Genomic DNA, 16,643 nt, shown 5'->3' with positions numbered 1-16,643 from the left:
GCTCCCATTAAACTCCCTAATAATATTCTTTCTTTCTCCTTCGCACCGTATACAGTTACTGCTGCCTACGAGGAAAGAAAAAAAGGGGACTGACCTGCTCTAAGCGTCATCTCCTGCAATGCATGTAGCAGCGGGAGCAGTATTGCACTTCATAAAAGAACACTAACCGCCGCTTACAACAAACAGCAACGACGCCTGTAGGCAGGCATCCCTGTTGAAGAAATGCGAATTCGTACATAACATATTCGAAAATTAAACTCAAAGCTGTATGCAAATTCGCGGTCATAAGTGTTCATTTGGTCGTAAAGGGTAACAATCAGTGCCGCGTCATTCATAATATACCATACATATTGTTACTGGAGCACGCAGGCCCAAGCGAACATAAGCACCGGGTAACCCTTGACCGTCAGCGTTTTTCAGCCCTCTGCTATCTGCGCCGGCACTTTGACATCATCCCCGCGGCGTGGACCAACCTCGTTGTCGTTACGTATTTCCACCATGGGGCGTTAGCTTGGGAGACACATTGTTTCAGGCAAGAAAAAAAAATTGCCTAAACTCGCTGCTTCTTGCAGAGGCTTCCTCCTTACTCGCTCCAGCACGGCCTTCCTAAACGTACCTCATCAGAGACAGCAATTCCGGAAGTTGAAGTTTTGTCTTCTACGCGTTGTGCTGGCGCTGCTCTCGCTGCTGCGAGGTCTTTGTTACCCGCCGTTCCTAGGTCTGGTTACGCCGCACATCGGTTTCTTGCGCGGCACGGCAGCGCGCGGTAGTTTTTTGTTTAGTTATTTTGTTTCCGAGGCAGCCCGCAGAGGGAATCTTAGCTGGGCTCCCTCTCACCAAGCGCTTCCCCTGCGAGCTGCGGCCTCTCGGCGAGAGAAACACAGAACCGACTAGACCGGCCCACGCGGCCAACAGCCTTCGCAGCTCTGGTAATGAGCGGCGGGTGGCATCACTGCGCATAAATTTTCGTTACAGCTAGTTCAGCAGCCTGAGTTTCATATCTTTCCATTGCTCAGTACACAAGAGCATTCCTTTATTTTCTTCGTTTTCTTGTCTTCTAACTCCCTTGGTCACCCGTCTTGTTTCTCTCTCCTTCTTTCTCCCCTGGCCAACGTTGTTAATCGCTCTCCATCTCTCTGCAAGCAAAGGCTTCCCTTTATTTTCTACTCCTACTTAACTGCCATATCACTGCCCCACCACATGTTATCAGTCCTTCTCATCTGGCCGCACAGGTTTTTATACGGTCAGCGCTCCGGGCCCATGACAGTACGGATCAAGTGCCGTCTATGCGGCGCTAATTATTATTACGTTAAAATTTTCAAGTTTTTCTCAAGTGCTTGCGAAGAATTCGGCGAAAAATTCCTGCTGTTCAAAATATTGTTACGACCAGGGGTTTATTCAGACCACGATGGGCGACTAAAACCAGCTGGGTCCGCTTGCCGAGCCCTAGACGCAACCAACCACCTCGTTCTTCTACCCTTCTGCGCACTCAGCGATGCCAACCAAGATGCCAACCAAATACAGTAGGCATCGCCTCTTCATGGGCGTCACACTTTTCCCTACGCAACCGATTCCCGCAGGGCGAGTCAAAAAGCACCGCGCGAATGGGCGGGCTTCAGCCCAGGACAGTCCCCGCTTTCGGACAGGCCGCCACAACAAGACCAAATAACCAGGGCTGTAAGTGACGTGGTGGTGGTGGGCATCGTAGCGCTCTTCGGACTGATCTTTGGAGGCGAGGATACGAAGGCGGGCAAGACTCCGGGCATCTTCGGCGAGAAAAAGTGTCTCGTCGATGGAGGGGTCTTCATGAGGCTCGGCAGAAAATGGTAGTATGGGGTTCAGGGTGTAGCGCGGAGGGCAAGCATATAGTAAAAGAAGAGGCTGAAGCCAGTAGTCTCATGCAGCGCGGTATTGAAAGCGTAGGTGATGAACGGCAGGACGCTGTCACAACTTTTGTGTGTTGAATCCACGTACATTGACAGCATGTTGGTGATCTTTTGGTTCGTGCGCTCAGTTAGCCCATTCGTCTGTGGATGGTAAGACGAGGAATGGAGAAAATGCGTTGCGCAGAAACGGAGAAGCTGCTCCACGACGTCAGCGGTGAGCTGCCCACCACGGTCGTCGATGATAACTTTTGGGGTTCCATGGAGGGGAGCTATGGAGCGCAGCATAAATGAGGACACATGATATGCGATAGATGAGGGTAGGGCGGCCATTTCACAATACCGAGTAAGGTAATCAACGCAAACCACTATCCAGCGGCTCCCATGATAGAATTTGGGAAATGGGCCAAGGAGGTCTATGGTCCACTTGCTCGAACGGTGTGCCAGGTGGTGTCACAGGGTGGAGCTGACCAGCAACGCTAGTAGGACGCTTATATCATTGACACTGAGTGCATCTGGCGGCGTACCGCTCAGTCGTGGCTTGTATTTTCGGCAAATAGAAGCGGGCCTGGGTACGGTGAAGCGTTCGTGCCGACCCAAGATGTCCAGATGTAGGGTCGTCGTGCATGGCCTGCGATACAGAGGTGTGCAGGCTCTTCAGAACTACCAGGAGGAAGCGCTGGCCCGTAGAAGAATAATTTTACTTCCATAGCAGACCATGTCGCAAGCAGAAGTGGTTAGTACCAAAGGTGTCTTCAGCATCCACAAGAAGTGACCGCAGGGTTGAATCTCTCTGCTGTTCCGCTTTGAATGTGGTGGTCAGGAAAACACGGCGATACTGACGTGACGCAGTGCTCGAAATGATCGATGTTAGACTCCGTCTCAGGAAAAGGCAACCGCGAAAGGTAGTCCGCGTCGGCGTGCTGGCGGCCGCTCTTGTAGGCGACTGTATAGTCAAACTCGTGTAGCCGGAGAGCCAATCGTGCAAGGCGCCCACACGGGTCCCGAAGGTTAACGAACCAGCAGAGGGCATGATGGTCGGTGACGATAGTGAACGGGCGTCGGTAGAGATATGAACGGAAAAGCTGCATGGCGAAAACGATGGCGAGGCATTGCTGCCAGGTGACCATATAATTGCGCTCCGGCTTACTGAGCGAGCGACTCGCATACGCAACAACGTGCTCTTTGTTGTCGCAGCTCTGGACAAGCACAGCGCCGAGGCCAACACCGCTGGCATCGGTATGAATCTCTGTGGGGGCGGAGGGATCGAAGTGGCGAAGCACAGGGTGCGACGTAAGAAGGAATTTTAGGTGGTAGAAGGCGGAGTCGCACTCAGGAGTCCACTCGAAAGCCCACATCTTTCTGAAGCAGGCCTGTCAGGGGTTATGCGATGTCCGCGAAGCGATGAAAAAAGCGGCGAAAGTATGAGCATAAGCACAAGAAATTTCGCAGCTCTTCGACAGACTATAGTGGCTTGAACGACTTGACAGCTGCAGTCTTGGCTGGATCAGGTCTGACGCCGTCCATGTTTACGAGGTGTCCAAGCACTAACGCTTGGCGTGCACCAAAGAGGCACTTTATAGAGTTAAGCACAACGCCAGATTTGCGCATACCGTCCAGGATGTAAGCTAAACCGTCGTTGTGTTCACTGCACGTCGGTCCGAAAATAACATCACCGTCTAGGTAGCACATGCACATTTCCTATTTCTTCCAACGGAGTATAGTGTCCATAAATCTCTCGAAGGTGGCGGGCGCATTACAAAGGCCGAATGGCATTACATTAAATTCATAAAGCCCGTCAGACGTAATAAACGCCGTTTTCTGTCCGCGGGACGCATAGGGATTTGCCAATACCCCGACCGCAGGTCAATAGAAGAGAAGTAGGGGCTGAAAATAGGCAGTCGATGGCATCGTCGATTCGAGGGAGCAGGTATGCGTCTTTTCTTGTGACAGCATTTAGACGACGGTAATCTACGCAGAAACGCCATGATCCATCCTTCTTCCGAACAAGAGTTACAGGAACAGCCCAGGGAGTCGACGACTCTTGGATAACACTTTGGTTAACATCTCCTTCACTTGTTCATGGGTCACCTTGCGTTCAGACGGTGACACTCGGTAGGGCTTTTGTCGGGTCGAATGTGCGGCGCCAGTGTCAACCCTGGGCAGGGTCCGAGACAAGGGGATGGATGATAGGCCACCGTGCTGTGAGAAGTAAAACACAGTGGAGTGCAGTAGGAGGATGTCAAAACAGTGCACGGCGCTCATGCGTGGAAAGCGAGCTGTCGATCATGTGAAGTAACTGCGACTCGTCGTAAAGCTCTGGCGCCGCTGCGCCCAAGGCGTCGGTAACCAAGGCAATGGATTCCGGCGAGTCGTGGCTGCATTACTCAAGCTTCATGCCTTCAGGCAGAACTACAGATCCTGTCGAAAAATTCACTGTCCACAGTGCAGTGCGTCCGTTGGTGACAGAAACCTTGGCATAAGGAACCAAGATCTTCTTCATGCAGGTCAAATGGCTTGGCTTCACAGTCACATCAAACACGTCGAGAGTGGTATCGGGGCAGGAAACCGGTACGCATATAGCCGAAGGAGGAGGAACGACAGTATTTCGGGTAACACAGAACGCATTCTCACCACTGCGCGAGCCTTCCACAAGGACAGTGGTGAAACATTAGCCTACGCAAAGCTCCCCTGTGTTACAGTCGACGTTAGCTCCACACACCTGCAAAAAGTCGAGGCCAAGAATAACGTCGTGCGTCGATCGAGCGAGCACCGCCAATGCCGTGCTGAACACTTGACCGCTCAAGGAAATCTTAACACTGCACACTCCAACTGCAGGCAACGGTTCGCCACCAACACCACAAAACTAGACATTTTCTTCCCATCGAAACAAAACTTTACGTCATAGCCGACACTTAAACGAGCGCTCATAACTGAAATAGTAACACCGGTATTCAGTAAGGCCGTCACAGGTACACCATCCACTAGCACATTCACTTTGTTCCGCAACATAACAAGAGGCAGAGGTATCTCTTCCGCCGGTAGACATTCAGCGACCTCACCCACAGCGGTCGCGCCGACTAGTTTTCTTGCGGAGGCGAGGAGGAGCGGCGTCGGGGTGATGGAGATTGACGAGTGCGAAAAGCTGGAGGTGGTGTCACACTTCTATCGGATGCCGGCGAACGATTCCCCATTTGCGCAGGCCATGGGTTGCCGGAATCAGGCGAGCAGGATGGGCATCGAGAAGGAACAGGTTGGTAATCAGGCCGCGGAGGATACGTAGAGGAGCCGTAACGGCATGGTTGTCAGCGGGGACAAAATCGGGAGATGTTACCGCGCTGACCGCAGAGGTAGCACACAAGAGACGGGCCAGAAGCCGGCTGCGCCGGCAAGTAGTCATCATATGAAGTACTGGGCCGGAAGTGCTGGTCGTATGTGGCCGGCGTGGGCTGATAAAAGCGGGGCCGGTGGCCGGGAGGCGATCGCTCTATGTTTCTCGGCAGCAGCCCTCGGGGTACGCGGCGCTCCTCAACGTCCGCCACATTAACGGCGGCTGGCGGAGGAGGGAGCGCTGAGGAATCCCGAGTGAGTTCCAGCGACCTGGCCAACTCTTCGCGAACGATCTGGCGGATCGTGGAGGTCAGATCACATGAATATGGTGTACCTACAGCTGCCGCCGTCGACACCCCGGCCAAACGTCTGAAGTTCGGCGTGATGCGACACATTTTCATGTCTGAAACATCCGACAGTGCTGTATGACGTCATACACAGGCTCGATACTTTCTTTTCTGGTAATAATACTGTAAATGTCTTCGGCGAATCCTTTAAGCAAGTGGCCAACTTTGCACTCTTCTGTTATGACAGGAGAGACAACCGTGCATAATTGACGATTTTTTCAATGTATTTATCATCAGGAAGCTGAGCCTTTTGCGCAAGTGCTCGTTCAGCCCGCTTCTTCTTCGCGATTGAGTCACCGAAGCTCTTCTTGAGCTCCCCTACAAAACGGTCCCATGTCGTGAACGAATCCTCGTGGTGGTCGTACCACGTTAGGGCCGTGTCGGTTAGGGAAAAGACGACGTCTGCAAGTCGGGTGGAGGAGTTCCACTTATTGTACCGACTCGCTCGTTGGTAGTGGGTGAGCTATTCATCAACGCCGTCGCTGGATGAACCAGCGAACGACCGTGGCTCCCGGTAATGCTGCCACGAACAGCTGGGCACAGACCTCGTAGCGTCGCCGTCCAGGGACATCATGGGCACAGAATGCGATAGACCAACAATGCGACGACTCCGGTGAAAGTGAAGGTGGAGATCCTTCTTCGGAGAACCTGTATACCCGGCACCTTCCACCAAGGTGTTACGACCAGGGTTTTTGCAGACCACGGCGGGCGACTGAAACCAGCTGGGTCCGCTTGCCGCAAGTGCAAAATTTCTGTCCCGACCTCATGTATACTCATAGGGAATCAACACTGCTTTGATACCGTAAGTTATATTTCTTTTCATTCACTTCTGTAAAAAAACTGCAAATGAGCGGATTTTAGGAATTATAAATTGCGTAACCTAACAAAGCAAACACAACATACGCACACCCTGACCACCATTGGGCGCGGCAGCGTCTGCTTTCTAAATCATTTTTTTCCCGTTTATTTCGAGTGCCTGACTTGATGTTTATCAGCGGAAGATTTTCCGCATTTAGTGCATCTTAGTGCTTGCGCCTACTATGCAGGGTTTGAAATTCTTCACGTCACTTTAACAAATGTTTATGCAGTGTCTAAAGCGGATATACGCATCTGCGCAGTGCGACGCCAGGTACTGCGCACGCATGCTTCAGATGTGCTAGATATATCGGCAGAATAATTAAGTTGTACACCACCGCCAATATTCTTCTTGACTCTTCATTGCCATTTAATGCTACATAAGGTGGCCTTTGCGTGAATAAGTGGGCCGCCATTCCTTGTGGGGAATACGAGGTAATCATCTAGACATAAGACACCTTAAAAGACGTCATCATTCTACGTCCTTCAAGGCAGATTGCGCAATGCCTGGAACTCGTTAACTGGTTTTAATAGGTTACGAGAGCCATTTGACGGCGGTGGATTCTAGTGAAGTACGGATCTCCTTTGTGAATGTTAGTTGAGGAATGCGACCGAACAAGGTGGTCTTTACGGCTCGCGTTTTGTGGGCGAATTATAACTGATGATTGGCTGTCAGGAAGTGAGAGGCACGGTAGCTCAGTTCTCGGTGAACATCTGAACCGTGCCGTGAGGGAAGGGAGGAAGGTAGCAATGAAAGTGGAGAGAGATAGAGGTGCCGTTGCGGAGGGCTCCGGAATAATTTACACCACCTGGGGATCTTTACAGTGCACTGACGTCGAACAGCGTTTTGCCTTTCGCCTCCATCGAAACGTGGCTGCCGCGGTCGGGTTCGAAGCCGGGCGCTCCTGCTCAGTAGCCGAGCACGCTAACCACTGAGCCACCGCGGCAGATGGAGAGATTTATTTTGTCCTAGAACTCGTATGCATCAGCCCTTTCGCAGAGGAGCGCGAAGTGTTTCTCCAAGATCCCCCACTTGTTATATGAGGTGAGCTGCTCAGAGTGGCAGGAAAGGAAGGAAGTGTTCCGTACCTCGAGGAAGGTGGCGAACGCGACTTGTCCTGTGCTAGACACGAGCGTCGAGTTGACCATTTCGACGTGCGTGAACACAATGATATCACATAGGCCTTCACTGGTGGGAAACATGGCAGCGTCGTGTCCAGCGCGGCCAATCGTGCAGACCAGGTAGCCGTAGCCGGTGGAAGCTGCACGAGCACCCGAAATACATTCCAAGCTGTGGTCCGCAAACGACAGTGGAGCTAGCGTAATCGTTCAGTGAGGGACAGTGAAAAAGCAACGTCATACCAACGTTGCCCATACGGCATGCTAAACCGAAACGCGGTACGTTCAGCGTGTTTATAAATGCGCCCCGGCTACGGTCGGCACAGGTTCCGCTTTCTCGTAAAGGCACCAATCTTCTTAAGCCGCCGAAGTAGGTTTCAGCTCTACCCGGCGGATGAAAAGCGCTAGTAGATGGGCCGCCAACAAAACCGCTGAGAAAGTGTAAGGCAACGTGTCGTGGACACGTTTTAGACAAAAACTCTGAAAAAGCAAACGAAAACAATGACGAGAACAACAACTCCGACTAGAAGGGCTCTCGGCTAGTACCTAGTTTCCAACACTTGGTACAGACATCTCTACTACCTTGGCCTTCGCGTATGCGCGCGGGATCAGACTGCAGTCGCTGCACACAGCATAGGTCAGATATATGCAGCCTAATTCTAAGTTTCTCAATAGAGGACAATGTATCATTCATTCAATTTTAAGCAATGTTGCCTGGAAAGCAATAAAACTGATTTTTTCGGCCAAATTCCTTTCTATAATCATTCGGCGGCGGCTTTTCATAAATGATCGCAGGTGAGCAGCGTACCACTAATACGGTAATATTGACAAGGTTAAGAAAGTTTAGCTGCCAACGTAGCCCTTGAGAGAAGTTTGAAACCATCAGCTTCAGTCGATAATATTTTAGGCAGCTTTGTGAAACTCTTACACTGATTTTAGTTTTTAGAAACACAAATGTCTAGAAATTTTGCAACTTCAAGTTTAAAGGCACGTTGGTGCTGAACGAGTCTGAGGACTTATCCAATGCGTTGGATTAGAGCGCGAAAAGGACTATCAACACGGGTCCAGATAAAACCGGTAGCCTTTAGTGGGAGAAGTCAGACGAGCCCTAATGTGCCAGTGTGGCGTGTCAGTGACTTCTATGTCCTTGATTTTCATCACTTTCTTCTGTGGCTTATTTCCATTAAACTGTTTTAGATCACCAGTGTTGGAAATCCGGTACTGTTCTTGGATATAATTTTGAAATGTGTTACACGGTACAGTGCACGTGATTGGATAACTTGAAATCTAGCAGACAGGCTTTTGCTGCAAGCCGTGGATTACCTGATTAGACAATGTCTTGTCTCGTCCTGCGTGAAAATGAGATTACCGCATTGTTCCCGTCGGTAGGTAACCCCAGAAGCATGCTTGGGAGACGTATGTTATCGACGCGCCTCTACTTGCGGTGGTTGTAACAAACTTCACTGAACTGAAACTTCCGTCTTCTAAATTCTGAATATCCTGCACATGTCGCACTGTATGAGCTATATGCACTCTGCATGCCGTATGTGCGCCTTTGGAGTAGATAAGCGAAGGGGCAAAGAGATGCTCGTTGCGACATATTTGAAGGAAGCCAACAGTCACTGATACCAAGCAACATAGGGAAATGTTTCGGATCCCATCGGCAGCATGTGGCTGTTCTTTAGAGAGAAAGCTCTACATCAGGACCAAAGCTGCAAAAGTTGGGCCATCACTGAAGCCTTCACCGTGACCTTGATCTTGATCGAATCAACAAATAAGCAAAGAAATACTACCGCGACAGGGATTCGAACCTGTGGCAGCGCGAAAATATGAGCTTCGCTGGCCACTGCACGAGAGCAGTATGCAATCGCCTCAGCCTATCACGCCTCCTTTTCTGCAACACACGTTCGCACTGTGCATTGCACATCGTAGTTTTCATCAGCTTCCACCTGTGCTGCGAACAGGTCGGATTAGCTTAACCTCGATCAGAGCTTAACCTTTTCTAATACACTATCGGTAGCGACGGTGGTGAAAGGACGCCCACCTTATCTATTTCGTTTTCGCCTTCCAGATTTTGACGTCGACCATGCTACCCCGGCTTCAAGACAACTCAGTGTGACGTCACAGACTTCCGGGCCACTATTTCTGCCGGCTGAGCTGTAAACGAGTCACACGAGCGGCAGTGACGATGGTGAAAGGACGCCCACCTTATCTATTTCTTTCTCCCCTTCCAGATTTTGACGTCGACCCTGCTACCCCGGCTTCAAGACAACTCAGTGTGACGTCACAGACTTCCGCGCCACTATTTCTGCCGGCCGAGCTGTAAACGAGTCACACTAGTGGCAGTGATGGTGGTGAAAGGACGCCCACCTTATCTATTTCGTTTTCGCCTTCCAGATTTTGACGTCAACCCTGCTACCCCGGTTTCAAGACAACTCAGTGTGACGTCACAGACTTCCGCGCCACTATTTCTACCAGCCGAGCTGTAAACGAGTCACACGAGCGGCAGTGACGGTGGTGAAAGGACGCCCACCTTATCTATTTCGTTTTCGGCTACCAGATTTTGACGTCGACCATGCTACACCGGCTTCAAGACAACTCAGTGTCACGTCACAGACTTCCGCGCCACTGTTTCTGCCGGCCGAGCTGTAAACAAGTCACACGAGCAGCAGTGACGGTGATGAAAGGACGCCCACCTTATCTATTTCTTTTTCGCCTTCCAGATTTTGACGTCGACCCTGCTACACCGGCTTCAAGACAACTCAGTGTGACGTCACAACTTCCGCGCCACTGTTTCTGCCGGCCGAGCTGTAAACGAGTCACACGAGTGGCAGTGACGGTGGTGAAAGGACGCCCACCTTATCTATTTCTTTTTCGCCTTCCAGATTTTGACGTCGACCCTGCTACCCCGGCTTCAAGACAACTCAGTGTGACGTCACAGACTTCCGCGCCACTGTTTCTCCCGGCCGAGCTGTAAACGAGTCACACGAGCGGCAGCGACGGTAGTGCAAGGACGCCCACCTTATCTATTTCGTTTTCGCGTCCCAGATTTTGACGTCGACCCTGCTACGCCGGCTTCAGGACAACTCAGTGTGACGTCCATGAAGTAGAATGGAAAGTTGGGCGAGTTGGTATGCGTTCATTTTGGGTGGAAAAAACAGCGCAAAGGGACGGAAGACAAAGAAAAAGGAAACCACACGGACGAGCGCTGTTTTTTTTTTTAAACCTAGCTTCGTCATTTTCTTCATCTATGCACTTGCGTACCGCTTTTAACATGCCTTTATGCGGAAGAGAATAATAAAGGTCTTGTATGTCTATGCTGAAACCGGTACACTTTCCCGGATTTTCTTGCCTTAGGAACTTGACAAGAACATCGGCATTTTTCACAGCAAAAGGATCGTCAACTGTCAATCCTGAAATGTGTTCCTGTAGGTAACTAGAGATTAAATACTGCCAAGTGCCGCCTTCGGAAACTATAGCCCTAAATGGGACATCGATCTTGTGGGTTTTTGCCGAAAAAATAAGTCCAATTCCGTTCCCTGTGATTTCTGAACCGAGGTGGCTAATGCTTTCAAATTAAACTCATTCAACAATGAAATCACACGCTCTTTCACAACCACGTGATCTACGTTGACCCGTTTAAAACACTTTTTGACAGCCGCCAAAGCCTTTTCATTGAACATCCCTTCCGGAATCACAACAAAATGTCCTTCCTTATCTGATAACACAAGTCTTAAATCGGCACTGTGGAAATAATCTACGAGGCCACGCAAGTCCTTACTCCGTTTCGTCCGTGTGGTTTCCTTTTTCTTTGTCTTCCGTCCCTTTGCGCTGTTTTTTCCACCCAAAATGACGTCCATGACTTGCGCGCCAGTGTTTCTGCCGGCTGAGCTGTAAACGAGTCACACGAGCGGCAGTGACGGTGGTGAAGGGACGCCCACCTTATCTATTTCGTTTTCGCCTTCCAGATTTTGACGTCGACCCTGCTACACCGGCTTCAAGACAATTCAGTGTGACGTCACAGACTTCCGCACCACTGTTTCTGCCGGCCGAGCTGTAAACAAGTCACACGAGCGGCAGTGACTGTTGTAAAAGGACGCCCACCTTATCTATTTCGTTTTCGCCTTCCAGATTTTGACGTCGACCCCGCTACCCCGGCTTCAAGTCAACTCAATGTGACGTAACAGACTTCCGCGCCACTGTTTCTGCCGGCCGAGCTATAAACAAGTCACACGAGCGGCAGTGACGGTGGTGAAAGGACGCCCACCTTATCTATTTCGTTTTCGCCTTCCATATTTTGACGTCGACCCTGCTACTCCGGCTTCAAGACAACTCAGTGTGACGTCACAGACTTCCGCGCAACTATTTCTACCGGCCGAGCTGTAAACGAGTTACACGAGCGGCAGTGACGGTGGTGAAAGGACGCCCACCTTATATATTTCTTTTTCGCCTTCGAGATTTTGACGTCGACCCTGCTACCCCGGCTTCAAGACAACTCAGTGTGACGTCACAGACTTCCGCGCCACTATTTCTGCAGGCCGAGCTGTAACCAAGTCACACGAGCGGCAGTGACTGTTGTAAAAGGACGCCCACCTTATCTATTTCGTTTTCGCCTTCCAGATTTTGACGTCGACCATGCTACACCGGCTTCAAGACAACTCAGTGTGACGTCCAAGACTTGCGCGCAACTGTTTCTGCCGGCCGAGCTGTAAACGTCACACGAGCGGCAGTGACGGCGGTGAAAGGACGCCCACCTTATGTATTTCGTTTTCGCCTTCCAGATTTTGACGTCGACCATGCTACACCGGCTTCAAGACAACTCAGTTTGACATCCCAGACATGCGCGCCATTGTTTCTGCCGGCCGAGCTGTAAACGAGTCACACGAGCGGCAGTGAGGGTGGTGAAAGGACGCCCACCTTATCTATTTCGTTTTCGCCTTCCAGATTTTGACGTCGACCATGCTACACCGGCTTCAAGACAACTCAGTGTGACGTCACAGACTTCCGCGCCACTATTTCTGCCGGCCGAGCTGTAAACGAGTCACACGAGCGGCAGGGACCGTGGTGAATGGAAGCTCACCTTAACTATTTCGTTTTCGCCTTCCAGATTTTGACGTCGACCCTGCTACACCGGCTTCAAGACAACTCAGTGTGGCGTCCAAGACTTGCGCGCCACTGTTTCTGCCGGCCGAGCTGTAAACGAGTCACACGAGCGGCAGTGACGGTGGTGAAAGGACGCCCACCTTATCTATTTCGTTTTCGCCTTCCAGATTTTGACGTCGACCATGCTACACCGGCTTCAAGACAACTCAGTGTGACGTCACAGACTTCTGCGCCACTGTTTCTGCCGGCCGAGCTGTAAACATGTCACACGAGCGGCAGTCACAGTGGTGAAAGGACGCCACCTTATCTATTTCTTTTTCGCCTTCCAGATTTTGACGTCGACCCCGCTACCCAGGCTTCAAGACAACTCAGTGTGACGTCACAGACTTCCGCGCCACTGTTTCTGCCGGCCGAGCTGTAAACGAGTCACACGAGCGGCAGTGACGGTGGTGAAAGGACGCCACCTTATCTATTTCTTTTTCGCCTTCCAGATTTTGACGTCGACCCTGCTACACCGGCTACAAGACAACTCAGTGTGACGTAACAGATTTCCGCGCCACTGTTTCTGCCGGCCGAGCTGTAAACGTCACACGAGCGGCAGTGACGGTGGTGAAAGGACGCCCACCTTATGTATTTCGTTTTCGCCTTCCAGATTTTGACGTCGACCATGCTACACCGGCTTCAAGACAACTCAGTTTGACGTCACAGACTTCCGCGTCACTGTTTCTGCCGGCCGAGCTGTAAACAAGTCACACGAGCGGCAGTCACGGTGGTGAAAGGACGCCACCTTATCTATTTCTTTTTCGCCTTCCAGATTTTGACGTCGACCCCGCTACCCCGGCTTCAAGTCAACTCAGTGTGACGTAACAGACTTCCGCGCCACTGTTTCTGCCGGCCGAGCTATAAACAAGTCACACGAGCGGCAGTGACGGTGGTGAAAGGACGCCCACCTTATCTAATTCGTTTTCGCCTTCCAGATTTTGGCGTCGACCCAGCTACACCGGATTCAGGACATCTCACTGTGACGTCACAGACTTCCGCGCCACTGTTTCTGCCGGCCGATGTGTAAACGAGTCACACGAGCGGAAGTGACGGTGTTGAAAGGACGCCCACCTTATCTATTTCGTTTTCGCCTTCCAGATTTTGACGTCGACCCTGCTACCCCGGCTTCAAGACAACTCAGTGTGACGTCACAGACTTCCGCGCCCCTGTTTCTGCCGGCCGAGCTGTAAACGAGTCACACGAGCGGCAGTGACGGTGGTGAAAGGACGCCACCTTATCTATTTCTTTTTCGCCTTCCAGATTTTGACGTCGATATTGCTACACCGGCTACAAGACAACTCAGTGTGACGCCACAGATTTCCGTGCCACTTTCTGCCGGTCGAGCTGTAAACGAGTCACACGAGCGGCAGTGACGGTGGTGAAAGGACGCCCACCTTATCTATTTCGTTCTCGCCTTCCAGGTTTTGATGTCGACCCTGCTACCCCGGCCTCAAGACAACTCAGTGTGATGTCACAGACTTCCGCGGCACTGTTTCTGCCGGCCGAGCTGTAAACGAGTCACACGAGCGGCAGTGACGGTGGTGAAAGGACGCCACCTTATCTATTTCTTTTTCGCCTTCCAGATTTTGAAGTCGACCCTGCTACACCAGCTTCAAGACAACTAAGTGTGACGTCCAAGACTTCAGCGCCACTGTTTCTTCCGGCCGAGCTGTAAACGTGTCACACGACCGGCAGTGACGGTGGTGAAAGGACACCACCTTATCTATTTCTTTTTCGTCTTCCAGATTTTGATGTCGACCCTGCTACCCCGGCTTCAAGACAATAATTGTGACGTCCAAGACTTCCGCGCCACTGTTTCTGCCGGCCGAGCTGTAAACGAGTCACACGAGCGGCAGTCACGGTGGTGAAAGGACGCCCACCCTATCTATTTCGTTTTCGCCTTCCAGATTTTGACGTCGACCCTGCTACACCGGCTTCAAGACAACTAAGTGTGTCGTCCAAGACTTCCGCGCCACTGTTTCTTCCGGCCGAGCTGTAAACGAGTAACACGAGCGGCAGTGACGGTGGTGAAAGGACGCCCACCTTATCTATTTCTTTTTGCCTTCCATATTTTGATGTCGACCCTGCTACCCCGGCTTCAAGACAACTCAGTGTGATGTCACAGACTTCCGCGCCACTGTTTCTGCCGGCCGAGCTGTAAACGAGTCACACGAGCGGCAGTGACGGTGGTGAAAGGACGCCCACCTTATCTATTTCGTTTTCGCCTTCCAGATTTTGACGTCGACCCTGCTACGCTGGCTTCAAGACAACTCAGTGTGACGTCCAAGACTTCCGCGCCACTGTTTCTGCCGGCCGTGCTGTAAACGAGTCACACGAGCGGCTGTGACGGTGGTGAAAGGACGGCCCTTATCTATTTCTTTTTCGCCTTCCAGATTTTGATGTCTCACCCTGCTACCTCGGCTTCAGGACAACTAATTCTGAAGTCCAAGACTTCCGCGCCACTGTTTCTGCCGGCCGAGCTATAAACGAGTCACACGAGCGGCAGTGACGGTGGTGAAAGGGCGCCCACCTTATCTATTTCGTTTTCGCCTTCCAAATTTTGACGTCGACGTTGATACACCGGCTTCAAGACAACTCAGTGTGACGTCCAAGACTTCCGCGCCACTGTTTCTGCCGGCCGAGCTGTAAACGAGTCACACGAGCGGCCGTGACGGTGCTGAAAACGCTCACCTTATCTATTTCGTTTTCGCCTTCCAGATTTTGACGTCGACCTCCTACACCGGCTTCAAGACAACTAAGTGTGACGTCCAAGACTTCCGCGCCACTGTTTCTGCCGTCCGAGTTGTAAACGAGTCACACGAGCGGCAGTGACGGTGGTGAAAGGATGCCCACCTTATCTATTTCGTTTTCGCCTTCCAGATTTTGACGTCGACCCTTCTAAACCGGCTTCAAGACAATTAAGTGTGACGTCCAAGACTTCCGCGCCACTTTTTCTGCCGGCCGACCTGTAAACGAGTCACACGAGCGGCACTGACGGTGGTGAAAGGACGCCCACCTTATCTATTTCGTTTTCGCCTTCCAGATTTTGACGTCGACCCTGCTACACCGGCTTCAAGACAACTAAGTGTGACGTCACAGACTTCCGCGCCATTGTTTCTGCCGGCCGAGCTGTAAACGAGTCACACAGGCGGCAGTGATGGTGGTGAAAGGACGTCATCTTATCTGTTTCTTTTTCGCCTTTCAGGTTAGTAATACAAATTTCTTCTGCTTAACGTTTTCTCGGTTACCAAGCTGCTGCTGTCGTGTTGCTTATTATGACCCTATGCTTCGGTATGCTCTCCTTGCTGGTGTTGTTTGATAGTTTTTTTACTTTTGAAACGTGTATGTGCAACAGTTGTACCGAATGCCATCATGCCAGAGATATGCCCTTCCTGCGTACCAAGAATGCCTACCAAGTGAAGGACGCGCCATCAAGTATGCCGAATGTATGTACACGTATCATCTTGGGCATTGCTCTTGAATTTCTGAGACAACATATAAGTCTAAAGGCGAGAAAGGTCGTAAGACGTGGGGATGTCATGATTGTCGCAAAACAAAAGCAGAAGACTGAAAAATCCAGTATGCAACCTGAACTTGCTAGCTGTTTAGCCAGTATATGTAAAACGCATGATGCTCTCGTTGGCCTACCTATGCAAGTCGATGAAGTGAAGCTTTCAATTGAACTAACGTCAAAAAAGTATGATGGCATACTCGAGCAACAGGTACAACATGATAAGGAAATCTGTAGTTTGAAGAAACGTGTAAATGCGCTTGATACGACCTCCGATGCTATTGAGATTCACTCCTTGAAAATGACAGTGCACGACCTCGAATGGCGTAGTGGAAAGCTAAACCTTGAATTGCACAGCATATCAGTGACTAAAGATGAGAACCTGATGGAAAAGATAAATGATGTACCAAACTCCTCTAACTTACCAGAACTCACACTGAATGATGTTGAAAC

The 16,643-nt window shown here is 51.0% G+C and overlaps 1 protein-coding gene across 1 annotated transcript in view; it reads right to left on the bottom strand.

Annotated features, from left to right (window-relative positions):
- The window catches only part of LOC144108631 (uncharacterized), a 71,353-nt gene that overhangs the window by 8,360 nt on the left and 46,350 nt on the right, over positions 1 to 16,643 (bottom strand). Inside the window, exon 4 of the mRNA XM_077641818.1 lies at positions 7,505 to 7,677. Coding sequence (XP_077497944.1) covers positions 7,505 to 7,677 — 173 coding nt within the window. The remainder of the gene's footprint in view (positions 1 to 7,504; positions 7,678 to 16,643) is intronic.

The sequence above is a fragment of the Amblyomma americanum genome, chromosome 10 (assembly GCF_052857255.1).
Source record: "Amblyomma americanum isolate KBUSLIRL-KWMA chromosome 10, ASM5285725v1, whole genome shotgun sequence".
Lineage (NCBI taxonomy): Eukaryota > Metazoa > Arthropoda > Arachnida > Ixodida > Ixodidae > Amblyomma > Amblyomma americanum.
The sequence above is the reverse complement of the archived record's forward strand: the minus strand, read 5'-3'. Positions and strand labels throughout refer to the sequence as shown.